Source organism: Ambystoma mexicanum, chromosome 8, assembly GCF_040938575.1.
Source record: "Ambystoma mexicanum isolate Mex_15411 chromosome 8, UKY_AmexF1_1, whole genome shotgun sequence".
Taxonomy (NCBI): Eukaryota; Metazoa; Chordata; class Amphibia; order Caudata; family Ambystomatidae; genus Ambystoma; species Ambystoma mexicanum.
This window is the reverse complement of record NC_090929.1, coordinates 899,130,413-899,146,313: the sequence shown is the minus strand read 5'-3', so window position 1 is coordinate 899,146,313 and position 15,901 is coordinate 899,130,413. Positions and strand designations below refer to the sequence as shown.

At 48.1% G+C, this 15,901-nt stretch overlaps 1 protein-coding gene across 1 annotated transcript in view; it reads left to right on the top strand.

Moving 5' to 3' along the window:
- The window catches only part of GLUD1 (glutamate dehydrogenase 1), a 501,976-nt gene that overhangs the window by 443,748 nt on the left and 42,327 nt on the right, over positions 1 to 15,901 (top strand). Inside the window, exon 12 of the mRNA XM_069610788.1 lies at positions 6,875 to 6,937. Coding sequence (XP_069466889.1) covers positions 6,875 to 6,937 — 63 coding nt within the window. The remainder of the gene's footprint in view (positions 1 to 6,874; positions 6,938 to 15,901) is intronic.

Genomic DNA, 15,901 nt, shown 5'->3' with positions numbered 1-15,901 from the left:
GAGGGTCTCGAGGAAGTCCCAGAGCCGGTTTGATCACGCCTGCTGGCGGTTGTCTCGGAAGGGAAACTGGTGACCATAACATCATAAACACTTTGGATGCAGCTGTAACGGTGGCCCGGACCGTGACTCGGAGTATTCTTCTTAAAATGCACGTCTGGCTCAAGAACTCTGGGTTTAAGCAGGAAACTCAGGCCTCACTTATAACCAAACCAGTGGACGACACAAATTTGTTTGGGAAAGCTGTGGAGGATTCCTTAGAAACAGCAAAAACAAAAGAAGACTCTCATCCCTTAATCGAATCACTGCTTGCTCTTACCAACAGTAACTCTCGCCGCACCTTTCAGGGGCATTCTTTTTCCCGTTCCCCACATAACTAGTATGGAACAAAGGGTACACCATGGTCCACCGGACAGGGTGCAGCTGGCACCAGTCGATACCAGCTGAGGGGTCAGCGAAGAGGCAAAGGCAAGGGTAGGAACTCCACCCCTTGAGGATCCCTGGCCTCCGCTCAGAAATGCCTCGCCAGTCTGGGTGCCCTACCATGCCTCCCCGGTCGATGATTAAAATCTTTTCTTCATGCATGGGAGGGGGGGGGTTGATGGGGTGGGGGTCCCTTTCAGAGCAATGGGTGCTCAAGACCATAGCCCACGGTTATTGTATCGAGTTCCACCGGTCACCTCAATACCGTCAACATCCAGACGCCCATCGCCAGCACACCTGCAGATTCTGCTGAAAGAGGTGAAGATCCTCCAAGAAAAGGGCGCCATAGAAGTTGTCCCCATTCATCAGGTAAACAAGGTTATTTACTCAGTGTACTTCCTTGTACCCAAAAAGGATCTCCCCATGCGCTCTGTGTTAGACTTGGACCCAGCGAATACATTTTGTCAAACCACAAAAGTTCAGAATGACAACATTGAAGGAAGTAATTCCACTGTTAACACAGGTGGATTACATGGACATGAAATATGCATACTTTCATATTTCGATTTTGCCAGCGTGCAATAAGTACCTACGGTTCATGATGGAGAACAAGCACTATCAGTTCCAGGTCCTTGCCTTCGGCATTGCCTCAGTCCCTGTTAGCGAGAATTCTCAGAAATGTGCTCATTCCCTTTTACTTTGGAGACCCCCAGCACTTTTGCTGGACTTTATGACTTTTTTTAATTTTTATCCTTGAGCGGGTTAGACCTTTTTCCTACTCTCTCGTATTTTTCTGTGATTTGGACTCTGTTTCTCCCCTGGCATGATCTTTACATTGACACACAGCACCTTCAGTGCAGTGGCACAGGGAACTCTTAGATTTCCCAAAGGTTTCAATACCTTCTCTGTGATAAACTGTTTCCAAGAGCATTGAAGTGAAATTGACTTTACTTGCGTTGTGTAACTTTCTAGACCCAGCACATACTGTCTTCAAATAGGGTGCTGGAGCGTTACTTAGTATCCCCTTTGTCTAGTTACTCATGTAACATTTTTGTTACCCTTTCTACAATTAATGGCTGGTGACAGTGGTTTACTTTTTCCAACCCATGTAACATTTTTGTTACCCTTTCTACAATTAATGGCTGGTGACAGTGGTTTACTTTTTCCTACCATTGTGTTTGTTCCGCAGGCTGCAATTGCAGCTGCATTAAAGCACCCTTGGGTTACCATTTTGTCAAAATGGCCCCGATCTTCTTTTTTCGACATTTGTTGCCGGAAAGGTCCTTGAGAATTACTCTGCGCGCCAAACCAAGTTTGGTCCCTTTGTTTTTGTCTTTGGTGGGATTCACGAGTGAAGCCAGTCAGCTAGCTCCAGTATGTCCAGCAGGGGCAGGAAGTGAGGGTGGTACCCGAAACTCCCTGTGCTTAATCCCCTTGGTTACAGGAATGCACCCAACGGTGATCGGCTGGTTGGCTGTTCTTGTCCTGTCCTGTTGTGTGAGTGACAGCTAGGCTGCGAATGAATGAGAGAAACCTGCATAAAAGGCAAGGCTTTTTGCTTGAAAGGCGGTGTCGACCACTGGACAAAGGAATCCAAAGAAGAACTTGGAAGAGATGCCTGCTGCAACTCCTGGACCGTTGGTTTGCCTGGTTGAAGCCCTGCTGCAGTGCTGAAGCTCCGAATTCGCCATGATTGGAGAAGACCTGCAAAGGACTTCTCCTCCCCTTGGGTTGGTGGGACCAATCGCCTCAAGGTGAGCTCATCTGGAAATCCTCTCGGAGCTGGCTGTACTTCAATTGCTGCTTCAGGAACCAAAGATCCAGGGAGAGGATTACCAGAATCGAGTGAGTGTCTTTAAGTGTCTGACTTAAAGATCCTCTGGACTCCCAGGAAGCAGGATTTACCAAGCCTGAGCCACCTCGACAGAGTGCTGTATCCCAGATGTGAGGAAAGTCCAAAGTGGTATATGAGACCGCAGTGGTGCTATTTGCTTGAGACTCGAGGAGCTGAAACCACGAAGTGCTACTGAATTGAAGTTTGCCCATTAGCTGCCTACCTTCTAATTGTGGTGCAGGAGTCCCCAGATGTCCCCACGACTGAGGCCCATAAACAGGATCTGCAGAGCTACACAGGAACAGAAGCCAGCTGGAACAATTTCTTCTAACCAAAGGTACTGTAAAACTAAGGGAACTTACCTCTTGATGTGTAGCTTTACTTGTTCTCAGTTGAGACTTGTGTTGGTTGCTTTTGCAGAGTTTCTTGCAGCTTTGCCCCTCACAAGCTTACCAGCTTGTGGCCCTTCTGTGATTCTATTTTTCTAGAAAGACTTCTAAAACATTGTGCAAGACTTTTACTTGCCTGCAAGAAGTGCTTCAGTTCACTCGCTCCCTGAAAGACTCTTCTTACCTCTGACTTTGTGCTTTACCCTTTCCTCCAGGAAAGGGTTAATTTACTTTGCATTCGGGGTTCACCAGTACTTACCTGCTTCAGATTATTTTTTAACCTTTGTTTTATTCCTAAACCCCTTTTTCTTTGACACCCAACTCAGTATTGCTCTAAATGTACCAGTGGTGTATTAATGTCCAGTGTCCTAGTTATTTTTATAGGGTCCAGTGTCCCTCACGGTATAGGAACATCTGTGTGCCATCCCAAATTGGTACTTGCTGATTTAGAGAAACTAAGTGTGTATTTTGAGGTGCATTTGTGTGTTACTTATATATTGCTTCCTTCAGAAGAAGGCTTATTCAACTGACTGTTAATAATTGGTTAATCAAAAAACCTTGAGTGTAAGTTTGTTTGAATACTTGTCACTGTGAATCTCTATGTAAAAACCCTACTGCCCCTCAAGATGAGCCTGGCTGTTCAGCCACACTACCAACCTGTGTAGTACAGACTTATACCAAAGGTTGGGTTCCTATTGCCTGGAGGACAAAGTTGCTGTAGTCTCCCAAAGGGCACTACACACATTCTTACTTAACAGCCCTGTTTACGGAGATACTGGCGGTAGTAGCGTCTCACCTGCACAGGCAGTCCATTCCAGTCTTTCCTTACCTCAACAACTGGCAAATAACTGGAGATTCGTAGGAACATGCCTATAAAATACCCAGAAGACGTTAGATCGCCTCATTCTGTGATTCTCAATGCGAAAAGGTCCTGCCTAGACCCCAGCCAAGTCTAGCAATTTCTGGGGGCTCTAATTGGGACCAAAGACCGGCTCATCTTCCCCCTCCAACGAGAGGGTTATGTAGCCAATCACGAGATGACCGTACGCAAAGCCTTATGACTGTTGGGGATGATGGCATCCTGCATTTATCTAGTCCCACACGCACGTTTGCTCATGCACCCCATGCAAGAGTGGCTCCCGAGCAAGTGGTTTCAGGCCACTGGACAATGGGACTGTTAGGCAAGATTGTATGCAGTACCCTTTGGGTGTACTACAATAACCTTGACCTCCGGGCAATAGGGACCCCACCTTTGGTAGAAGTCTGAACTACACAGGTTGGTCGAGCAGACAGGCTTATCTCAAGAGCGGTCAATGTGAGCAGTAATGTGACAGTTTCACAGTACAGTTCCCCAAATAAACACTTGTACTCAAGGTTTCATGATCAAACAATTATTAATTTTTTTCTGTTATATATGCCATCTTTTAAAAGGGAGCAAAACATGTAAAACTTAAATATACTTCAAAGCACACTCTTAGTTTCTCTAAATCAGGTGATGCCCATTGGGGATGGCACACAGACGCCGCCTTCACCCGCAGTTGACTTAAATAGCTAGGACACTACGGACATTGATTTGTCACTGGTACATTTTAGAGCAATACTGAGTTTGGTGCAAAAGTGAGAATAGACGAATAAAACAAAGGTTAACCAATAATTCGGAAACCAGTAAGTACTTTTAGAAACCTTCCAATGCAGAGTAAATTAACCTTTTCCTTGGGGGTCGGGGGAGAAAGAAAGAGTCAGAGGTAAGAAGAGTCACTCAGGGAGCCAGGACAGCCAATGTTAATTGCCCAATGTCAAGGGGAGCTGAAGATCTTCTTTGCAGGTAGGTAAAAAGTCTTGCATAACGTTTGTAGAAAATTAGAACACTTGAAGGGCCACAAGCTGGGAGGCTTGCGAGGGTCAAAGCTTTAGCAACTCTACAAGGTAACTGTTAGGGAGAATTCTCAGAAATGAGCCAATTCCCTCTACCTTAGAGACCCCAGCAACCTTGCTGGATTTTGAGGACTTGATTTTCTTTGACCTGGAGAGAGGGAGACCCTTTTTCCCACTCATGTATTTTAATGTGATTCTGTTCTCGTTCCTGTGGTTGTGGAGTCTGACAAACTCAATAAGCATTACCCTTTACCTTGTCACACAGCACCTTCAGTGCAGTGACCATGGGGAGTCTTTCAGATTTCCCAAAGGTTTAAATACCTTCTCTGGGATAAACTGTTTCCCAGAGCAGTAACGTGAAATTGCTTTACTTTCTAGACCCAGCACACACTATCTTACAATAAGGTGCTGGAGGGGTCACCCAGTATCCCCTTTGTCTAGCTTCTCATGTAACAATATTATGTTCCACTTTCCTCACTGAATGGCTGGTGGCAGTGGTTTACTTTTTACTACCATTATGGGATTCTACTGCGGGCTGCATTCGCAGCCACAGTAAAGCATCCATGGGTGCCGTTTTTGTCAATATGGCCTGGTCTTCTTCTTTTTTTTTGCCATTTCTTTGTGGAAAGGTCCTTCTTGAGATTTACTCTGTGTGCCAGACCAGTCACGAGTGAAGCCCTCCTCTGACTCCAGGGTGTCTGGCGGGGGTAGGAAGTGAGGTGTCCGAAACTCCCTGTGCTTAGTCTCCTAGGAGACCCAAATGCACTCTGTGGTGATTGGCTGGCTGACTGTGCGGCAAGGACAGCAACCTGGCTGGGTGACTGACAGCTAGGCTGGAATGGATGGGAGCAAGCTGCATAAAAGGCAAGGCTTTTTGGCTTGGAAGGCAGAATCAACCACTGGACGAAGGAATCCGAAGAAAACTTTAAGACGCCTGCTGCAACTCCTGCACCATTGGTTTGCCCGGTGAAGCCCTTCTGCTGTGCTGACACTCCACTTTTGTATAGACATGGAAGCTCCTGCCAGGACGACTTCTCCCTTTTGAGTTGGTGTGACCAATCCACTCAAGTAAGCCACCTAGACATCCTCTCGGAGCTGGTTGAATTTCCACAGAGTTGCTGCTGGAAACCGAATAGCCAGGGAAAAGAACACCAGATTGTGTGCATTGCTTTTAAGCTGGCCAAGAGCTCAGTGAAGATCCTCCAGACTCCCAGGAAACCTGACTGACCTAGCCTGAGCCCTATCAACAGAGTGCGGGACACCAGAAGCAAGGAAAGCCCATCTCGACAGCCAGGAACTGCAGTGTTGCTATTTGCGATAGTCGTACGGGGCTTAAACACCGAAGTGCTGCTTGTTTGAAGTTTGCCGGTTGCAAGCGGCGACGTCCCATTGCAGTGCAGAAGTCCTCCCTCTTGTCTCCACGACTGAGGCCCGGGAACAGTGAAATCTGCTGAGCTGCACAGGAACAGAAGTCATTTGCTGCACTTTTTCTTCAATCCAAAGGTACTGTAAAGTCTGAGAGAAGTTACCTCTTGCTGTAGAGTTGCTTGCATCGTTGCTTGCATCTTCTACTAATGTCTAACAGCTTGTGGCTCTTCTTTATTCTTCTAATTATCGATTTACTGTAGTAAGTCTCTTTTTATGTTTGCATATGTTAGGAGTGCTTTGGGTCTCTTCTCTGATTACGAATAGTTCACAGCTGGGAAAAATCATAGCAGTTCGTTGTAAAACCACTGCCACCAGCCATTCTGAGGCGAAAGGGTAGCATTTGACTGCTTCATGAGTATCTAGACACAGGGGATACTAAGTAACCCCTCTACCACTCTATTGTAAAAATAGGGTGTGCTGGGTCTAGGAATTTAAAAGACTAAAGTCAATTTCACTTACTCTGGGAAACAGTAGTTTAACCCAGAGAAGGTAATTAAACCTTGGGAAAGCCTGAACGTCTTCCCTGTGCCACTGCACTGAGGGTGCTGTGAGTTGTTTAGACTCCATAACCAAAGAAAACACTAGAGTAAAACGCACATCAAAATCCATGAGAGTGGGGAAAAAGGATCACACTTTCGCCAGGTAAAAAACAAGTCCCCAAAATCCAGCAAAGTTGCTGGGGGTCTGTAAGGTGAAGGGAATTGGCACATTTTTGAGAATTCTCCTTAACAAGATGACATTTCTTTTATCAAGGTTACATTTTATATTAAGCCTTTTTTTCTTGCTTCCTAAGTGAAAGTTTTTCATTTTCCTTTTCTACTCTTGTTGTTTGTCAAAATGCTTAAGGTGTTCAATTGTAAAACCAAATGCTAAATATAAAAAATAAAAAGATATTATTTAATACAAACTTTTTGTCTTCTCTTGGCAGGGTGCATCTGAGAAAGACATTGTTCACTCTGGACTGGCCTACACCATGGAGCGCTCTGCTAGGGTAAGCATTTAACAGCACTATTAATCACTTATGTAGTGTATGAACCAGAATCTATTGTAAATATCAGTAAAGGCTGCACAATCTTGAGCTGCGCTTAGGGTATTGGCGGATGGAGAAGCATTAATGTTTGTGAAATGTCACTCGTGTTAGTCTGAAGCTCTACCTTTATGCTATAAGTTGAAACTTTCCCAAATGTAGCTTCTGAAGCTGATAAACAAAAGCTCAAACCAGACACTTCTGTGAGTTACAAACTATATTCAGCAAAGTGTTTCGACTTTTACTAAGCTGCCTGTGCTCAGATGTTGGTAACTTGTATTCCCGTAGTCCTATCTGCCTATGCCCATTTGTATTTTATAATTAGTAGAGGTTTGGGTGGGCATCCTTCACTGGACCTACCAAGCTGTAAAATAGCTGAGAGCATGAGGTTCATCTCATAGAGTTAAATGCTAAGCTTAGAGTGTATGTGCTATAAAAGAAAATAACCTATCGTGGTCAATTCAGCAATTCTTGATAGATTGAAAAATGTAGTACTACTACTTACTGGGAATTTTATGATTCTGTTTAGAAGCAGGAGGAAGTTGCTGTGAAGCACTTTAATAATAAATCTGTGTACTCCTAATAGGTATAGTGGGACAGGTAGACCCTTATCAACACGCCCTTTTTGTAATTTGAAAAGAAAAAAAAGATTTAGAAGTTGAATACTGCATTTATGCTAACTTCTAGTGGTTGTGTGGAGTATATTCCTACGTCCTGTCCTCTTCCACCATAATGTATGGGCGTCCCTCGCTAGGCACTGGAAACGGAACCTTTTTCACCTGAAAAATTGGCTTCTACTTCAAATTTAGATGCGCGTGGGGACCCATCCCTGTGAGCATGCGCTCCCCTGACTCCACCCACTGGCACCACACACCAGTCCTCTTTTCCGAGTCGATGGGAGTGGACTGATTTCACCAGCTCTCCTGTGCGAGGCCTCATAATTCCACGCACACGTCTCTGTGATCATTTTTTCCCTTTTTTTTTCTGACAGTCAATTCGTCAGCGTTTAAAGTACTCTGTCCTCTGGTGCTACACTCCTCCCAGGCACATGGCGGCGGGATTCAGCAGGTGTCCGTCCTGTGAGGTTTCCTTCCCCACATCTGATCCACACGTTCTGCCTCCGGTGCCTTGGCCCAGACAATGGCTGGAACGCTCGGTATGCGACACGCTCACCCTGCGTTCGTTGAAGAACCGCTTGTCCAGGTGGAGGGAGCTGTTCTTAAGATCACCAACAGAGAACCGCAAGGAGTAGGTCAGGAGGAAAACAAGGCCAAAAGTAAGTGCCCTGTTCTCCTCTGCAGTCCGCAAGGTCGACTGCTTCCAAGGCAAACGTCCAAGCGGGAGGGGGCCTTCCAGATCCTAAAACCAGGAAGGGGACCAAGGCTCCAGGAGCTACCGGCTGAGGGGTCCAGGGACTCTCCTGGTCCCACCGCTGAGGGGCCGCAAGCTCTAGTACCGGGGATCTCGTGAGGTGTAGAGAAGGTCCGAGCCATCGCGATCAAGGTCCTAAAGTCATCATGCAGCAGGCACGTGGCGCAGTGCAGGATAAAATGGCTGCCCGGCCGGACGAAATGGCAGCACTTCCAGGACCTTCTCATTGTGCAGGTATCTGAATGCACATCAAGGTGGGATTGGTCAACATCAGTTTCCTGTCCTTCCTCCTCCACCCCTTCCCCATTTCCCTTCAGCATCCACACAGGTGCGATACGCAGACCCTAACTGCATGAGTGTTAGGAAAGATTTCATAATTGTGTGTCATTTTCTGTAGCCTGACTTTGCCTTCAGCTGCACTCCTGGGCTTCCAGCTCACTTTTAATGGGGAAACTGACATGCCCTTAAGACAGTCAATACTGGGAGACTTTGTTTCCCTTAGTCCTTTCCCCATGTTGCAACTTTTGTGCAACATGTAACAAGTACACTATGCGCCTTCCAGTACAGTGTACTTGGGTCTGTAGTCATTTTCCAAAGGCCCTAGAAACTCCTGATGGACTTTTTGTGAGATGTGCAGATGTGTCATGGACAGGGCTGGTGGCAGCTATCGTCTCACATTATTTTTAACCCTTTCCTGCCATGTTAACCGCGCCTGGAACGAATAGGTGGCCTGGCTCCAAAATGGCCATGCCACGAGGTTCTTTGTCCTGTCCTTTGGCCATCTTGCCCCTTCACCTTCCCCAAGTCGAGTTGACCCGGGTCCATCCTTATTTGGTCATGCATTTTCCCGTGAGAAACGATGCTTTCGCAGGCTTCTGCATGCCTTGAGTGTGCCTCCAGGATGTGGGCTGGACTGTGAGTCCAATACACCACATGCATACCCAAATGCATTCCAAAAGTCGTAGTTGTTACATAACAATGAATGCCTGTCTATATGCACATTGTGCATTGCAAAATCAACACTGCAGCTTCTGTGTGCCGTGTCCACCTCCTGCAACACACTGCTCAGTGCACAGCACAGTTAACAGCCATTGCGTGTGTTGCACACCCTGAGCATCACATCTAAGCGACAAACCACATCAAAAAGCAAATTAGGCATGTACAGGATCCACAATTGGTCATAGGACATGTGCTGCAGGGACACAGTGGGCACCAAAAGGAAAACTGAGTGTACACGTGGACATTGAAGGGTGGTTGTACATGTAGTGCATTATAGTGCGAGTGTGTGGGTCAGTAGGGACATGCACTCAACATATGCATGTGCAATCAAGTTACCATCAGTGTCCTCACATCACATGTGAACATTCACCATGTGTACACCCCAGCATGTCAAACCACAACGATCCCCTCACACCTGAAAGGTAAACACAACACATGAACAGGCATTGATCAGCAGAACACATCATGTACATGGGATACCACAATTACAATGTCGTTTCGCAGAGGCCCTCAAAAGCTAGTATACTGCTAGCTCTCTGTCCACGGCACCCTCACACCAAATTTCGTACACTTGGCGTTCCCAGGTCGGAAGTGAGAAGAGTGTGCCAGGACCAGAGCATATGCGGTTACTGTGTTGCCCTGCCGTGGCAACGACCCTTGCAAGTGTGCTCCATTGGTGACTGTTTTGCCCCTGAAGTCTGCTGCAGTGAAACCAGGTCGATTTATCCACTGGAGCAGAGAAATCGCCACTGTCCAGTTTGGGAATCCTCACTGTATCTCAGGAACTGAAAGCTATAGAGACTTCCCTTTTGTCGAGTTCGAACCTGCAAGCGAAGTGGACTGAACTGGGGGAGTTTGGGTCCGAGAGCGACTGGGAACGGTGAGTACTTCTAACACTAACCGGTGACCCCTAGCACCAGGGCCCCTTTTTTACACACAAGTGGCCCATGAGGGTCCCTCTCCTTTCCACTGCTAGTGCAAACTAGCGACTCCATCCCACACTCGAACTACCTCTGCCTTCAAGTGGAGGTCCTCCCTGAATAGTGGGAACTTATTCTTAATCACCTCATCCACCTCCCTGAGACGCTAGAGACCCCTGATGAGACCCTGTTTTGCCCATTGGGACAACCGCTTGCACTTGCATTGTATGTACTTTTGAGCACAAGGCTCCTTCTTAGGTGTGTTGCTGATGTCGGAGGGGCCTATAGACTACCCGCACTGCCTGTTTCCTTCCCATCTAGGTTGTCGACATATTTTGTGCATTTAACCCTTTAAACCCCAATGGTCGTGTGTGTTTATTGTATTTTTTGTGTTGTGTTGCTTTACTTATTATTGCTGTGATTCTTTTGCTATGGTCTGAGTTACAAAGGCCTTGTAATGAATGTGTTTATATTTTTGATATAACACCTGTCTGGGAGTAATTTGTAAGTGTCCTTGCTCTGTGTGCTCATTGAGGGATTTCAGTCACCCTCACCCCTCCTGAGACTTGGTCTTCACCGCTACCATAGCTACCTTGATTGGTCTAGCTTGTCCAGAGGTTACTCTGTTCCAAGAAACTAGGCTGGCATTCTTAACTTCTGCCCACCAGGTCAGAGTTCAGAAATCCACCTTAACAAAGAGAGCAGAGCAACAGGTACAGGTCCAAGGATTCACTCCCACGCAAGTAAGCTCCTCACCAGTATGCGAGGACCGGTTCTTAGTTACTCACCCTCATGAGGTTGCCTTAAATGGGCACCATACTCGAGGGGATCATCCAAGACATGCTTCCTCCTGTACTGCCTCAACCTCCTGTCTTGGTCCAGACCCCAGTACCCGTTCAGGCCCAGTTTCCCGCACAACCTCACGTGCCCTCGGCACAGCCCCTGCCGCAACCGCTGACGCTGCCAGTCAGCGCGCCACAACTGCCCGCAGTACCCTGCATCACTCCACCGGCAGCACCTGACCTGCTGGGGACACGGACTACAATGAGGACCTGGACACTTCCTCCTCATGAGAGGCTGGCGGGCGTAGCTGAGTATCTAGGGGATCCTGCAGCCGCAGGTTGAACAACCGGAGGCAAGGATATTGGCAGAGGTGCTGACCATCCGCTCAACCACAAAAACCGTCATCCCTTTGCAGAAGGATGTCGAAGCCTTGGCCAAGAAGAACTGGGTAAAGCCACATTCCCCACAGCCTACGAATAAGCTCCTAGATGACGAATACAGGCAGGCGGAGGGGGGATGCCCTTGTGCTGTTGGTGCACCCTCATTGCTCAGTTATAGCGGCGGCCTCTGTATGATAATGCACAAACTGCTACATCTTCCCCTACATCAGCCCTCATAGGAAAGGGAAAAAAAAGCTCCTGGCGGCCTATGGGAAGATCTATTCCAATGCTGTGCTCCACCTGCGACTTGCCAATGCTGATGCCACGCTTGCCGCGATGAATCAAAAACTTTGGCGCGAGATAGCAGACTTCCTTCCTGAGCTTCTGGCAAGCTTCAAGGTGGATCTGGCAGAGGCAAAGATAGTGGCCCAGGATGTCATGGAGTTGACAGTGGCACATATAGACACTGCAGGCAGGGCTATTTGTGTTTGCCACCTACATGAGGACAGCATGGCTTAAGGCAAGTAAGTTTAACCGTGACGTGCAGGAACGCATTCTCCACGTGCCATTTGGGGTTCAGCAGAGGGCGTGGGGGGAGACTTGTTTCACTCGACTATGGCCGAGGAGCTTTATGAAAAGAAAAAAGGCTCTCAAACAGCGAAGTCCCTGTCCATCTGAACTAGGGCTGCGCCCAAGACCTATAGCCAGAGTCATCCATTCTCTGACAAAGGTCGTACCAGTGGCTTCAGGGGCTTTCAGGAGCACCGTTCTAGGGAGCCGGACAGATCACCCACCCAGCACCAACGCAAGCAGCACAAATCTTCCCCCTCCCAGGCACCAGCCTCAGAAGGAAAGAAACCGTGTTGGTGCCATTCAGACCGGCTTGCCCTTCATTCCTGGTGGGCAAGGTTTGTGGACCCATGGATTTTGGGGTTTCATCGGGCTTCCACCTTCCCATACCTTCATTTCCTCTTTCTTCCCCCAACTCCTCTGGCGGAGATCCGCTTGCTCATGGCGAGCTAGATGAAGGTTCCAGCCTCACAGCGAGGCATGGGCTCCTATTTCTGTATCTTTGCCATACAGAAAAAGAACCAGGCTGGCCTGAGTTGTACTAGAACTTTCATCCTTGAACCTTTCCCTACCCCTTCAAAAGTTCAAGATGGTTACACCAGCACTCAATGCGGAGACACTGGGGAGACTGAATGTGCTCCCTGGAATTGAAAGATGCTTACTTGCACGTCCCGTAGGGAGCCCCATGGTTTCCTCCGGTTCAGGATCATGGGCTTTCATTTCCAATAAAAAGTCCTCCCATTTGGCCTCAATTCGACCATGAGGGTTTTTACAAGGTTAATGAATGCTGTAGCAGTCAGACTCTGGCGGAGCGCCACCATCCTTTTATCCATACTGGTTCATACGAGCGTAGTCGCCCAAGGGAGTCCAGCGCACAGCTTCCACACTTATGCACATGCTATATGATTTTGTGGTTCTCTATCAAGCTCAATTCGCGGTTCTTTCCCACAGTCCTTAGCATTCCTATGGCTAATTTGGGACACAAGGGTGGAGAGGATCTTCCCCTCGGAGGACAAGATCACGGGAAGCAAGAAGGCCACGGGGCATTTTCTCAGCAGACCAGTAACCTCAGCATGGTGGTACCAGCACCTGTCAGCAACAAGTCTGTTTGCATTCAGACAGCTCCACAGGCATGTATTACATCAACAAACAGGGAGGTACCAGGTCTTGTGCTCTGCAGGCTGTTCGACACATGGGAGTGGGCACTGTCAAACAATATTTACTTATCAGCAGGCCACCTCTCGGGTAATCCAACTTTGAGCCGGACAGACTTGTCAGGCCGGGGGTCGAGAACTAATTGGCAGTTGCAAGAGGATGTCCTGAGGGAGACAATCAGGTGGGGCCAACCTCAGGTAGACCTGTTCGCCACCATGAGCAACAGGAGATGCCACCAGTTTGCGTCCTGGATGGGGCAAGCCAGAGGATCCCAGGGGATGCGCTGCAGATTCAGTGCAACGGCATGTGGGCATACGCTTTCCCCCTACTCCGTTGATTCACAGGGTCATCGGCAAGGTCCGTGTTAGGGAGAATTCTCAAATGTGCTAATGCCTCTCTACCTTAGAGACCCCTACAACTTTGATTTTGAGGACTTGAATGTTTAACCTGGAGAGAGCAAGACCCTTTTTCCCCACTCATGTATTTTAATGTGATCAGTTTCTTTTGGTTGTGTAGTCTGACAAACTCCATAGGCATAATCTTCAGTGCAGTGGCACAGGGAAGTCTTTCAGATTTCCCCATGGTTTAAATACCTTCTCTTGGGTAAACTACGGTTTCCAAGAGCAAGTGAAATAGTTTACTTTCCACCACACACTATCTTACAATAGGGTGATGGAGGGGTTACTTAGTATCCATATTGTCTAGCTTCTTATGTAACCATTTTATGTTACCCTTTTCTCAATTAATGGCAGGTGACAGTGGTTTACTTTTAACTACTGGGGTGTGCATTTACCACGGGCTTGCTTCGCAGCTGCAGTAAAGCATCCAAGGGTGCCATTTCTGTCAAAAATGGCCCAGGTTGTCGTTTTTTTTTTCTTTTTTTTTCACCATTTGTGGAAAGGTCTTTCTTGAGGTTTGGTCCCTTTGTTCATTTTGCCTTTGGCGGGATTCACGAGTGAAGCCTGCCTCTGGGGTATCTGGCGGGGGCAGGAAGCGAGGGAGGTGCCCAAACTCCCTGTGCTTAGTCTCCTAGGAGATCAGAATGCACTCTTAGGTGATTGGCCAGCTGGCTGTCCAGCAAGGACAGCCACCCTGCTGGGTGACTGACAGTTGGGCTGGAATGAATGGGAGAAACCTGCATAAAAGGCAAGGCTTTTTGGCTAGGAAGGCAGTCGACCACTGGATGAAGAAATCCGAAGATCTTGAAGGACACCTGCTGCAACTCCTGGACCGTTGGTTTGCTCGGTGAAACCCTGCTGCTGTGCTGAAACTCCAAATTCATATCGACAGAAAAGCCCCTGCAAGGATGACTTCTCCCCTTCAGTTGGTGGGACCAATTGACTCCAAAGTAAGCCACCTGGACATCCTCTCTTGCTGGTTGAAATTTCACTGCAGTTGCTGCTGGAACCGACTAGCCAGAGAGGAACACCAGATCATGTGCGTTGCTTTTAAGCTGGCCAAGAGCTCCAGGCAAATCCTCCAGACTCGGAGGAAGCAGGATTGACCGAGCTGAGCCCCCTCAACAGAGTGCAGGACCCCAGATGCAAGGAAAGACCAACTTGTTTGCGAGCGGTGACCATCCCATTGCAGTGCAGGAGTCCCCAGAAGTCCTCCCTCTTGTCCCCACGACTGAGGCCCAGGAACACCAGGATCTGCAGAGCTGCGCAGGTACAGAAGTCATCTGCTGCAATTGTCTTCAACCTAAAGGTACTGTAGGGTCTGAGCGAAGTTGCCTCTTGTTGTGCCACCTTGCGTGTCCTTGTTGTAGACTTGTCTCGGTTGCCCCTGTAGAGTTGCTAACATGCTGCAAGTCCGTTGCGGTTACCTCGCTTCCGCACTGCAGGGAGCGTCCAAGCAGGGCTTCCCCCACAAGCTCTCTGGTCGTCCCTCAATTTCGGTGCAGTCGGGGATCACGGGTCCCGATCTGCAGAGTTACATCACAAAGTCATGGAGAATCATACTGAGTGTTCAGGCTACTTCCACCATTATGTGGCTCGGTTTGTGTGGCTTAATGTGCACGCAATTCACAGAAAAACTATTGCGTCCCCCATTCGGTGCAGAGCTCAAGCACGGACTGCCATATTGGCTTGCCGTGCAATAGCCCCTCCCCGCCTCCCACCCCTCCAATCGACGGACACTTGAGAGGTCGAGGTCTTGTGCTCCACACCAAGACCTCACAAGCACACCTGATGTAGGCCCGTCAGTGACATTTTTGCATTGCAGTCTAGGCATTTTTTGAATCCGGTCTTCGAGGTTGTCGGACACGAAGACCTTTTCGAAAAAATATATGGAGCGTGCCATAGTTAACAAAGCGAAAGCTTACTCAGAAAAACTGAACTCAAGCCAAAGGGCACTGGGCGTTCTCTATACATATATAAACCTTCGATGACATCATCCACAAAACATTGGCCTTCAAGGGACATCGATTCGACCACATCGATGCACAGCAACCTCTGCCGAAAAAGGTTTCCGAAGCAGCTGAAGCTAGATATTGGAGATAATCCAAGATGAGGAATATGTGGGAGGTGTGAGACACCTGAAGGTGTCTCACACGCTAGTCCCTGGGGGATCTGTCACTCAGGTGGCCAGGACACTGCCATTGCTTTTGGATCCAGTTCCAGAGGGTGGACGAGTGTGGGAGGATCACCTGGATGAGGGGTCCTCGGGAGTGGAAGTGGGACACTGCAGGGTGAGATGCGGTATCCCCTTCCTGCAACACCTTTTCCACATCCTACCAGGTAGGATACCTA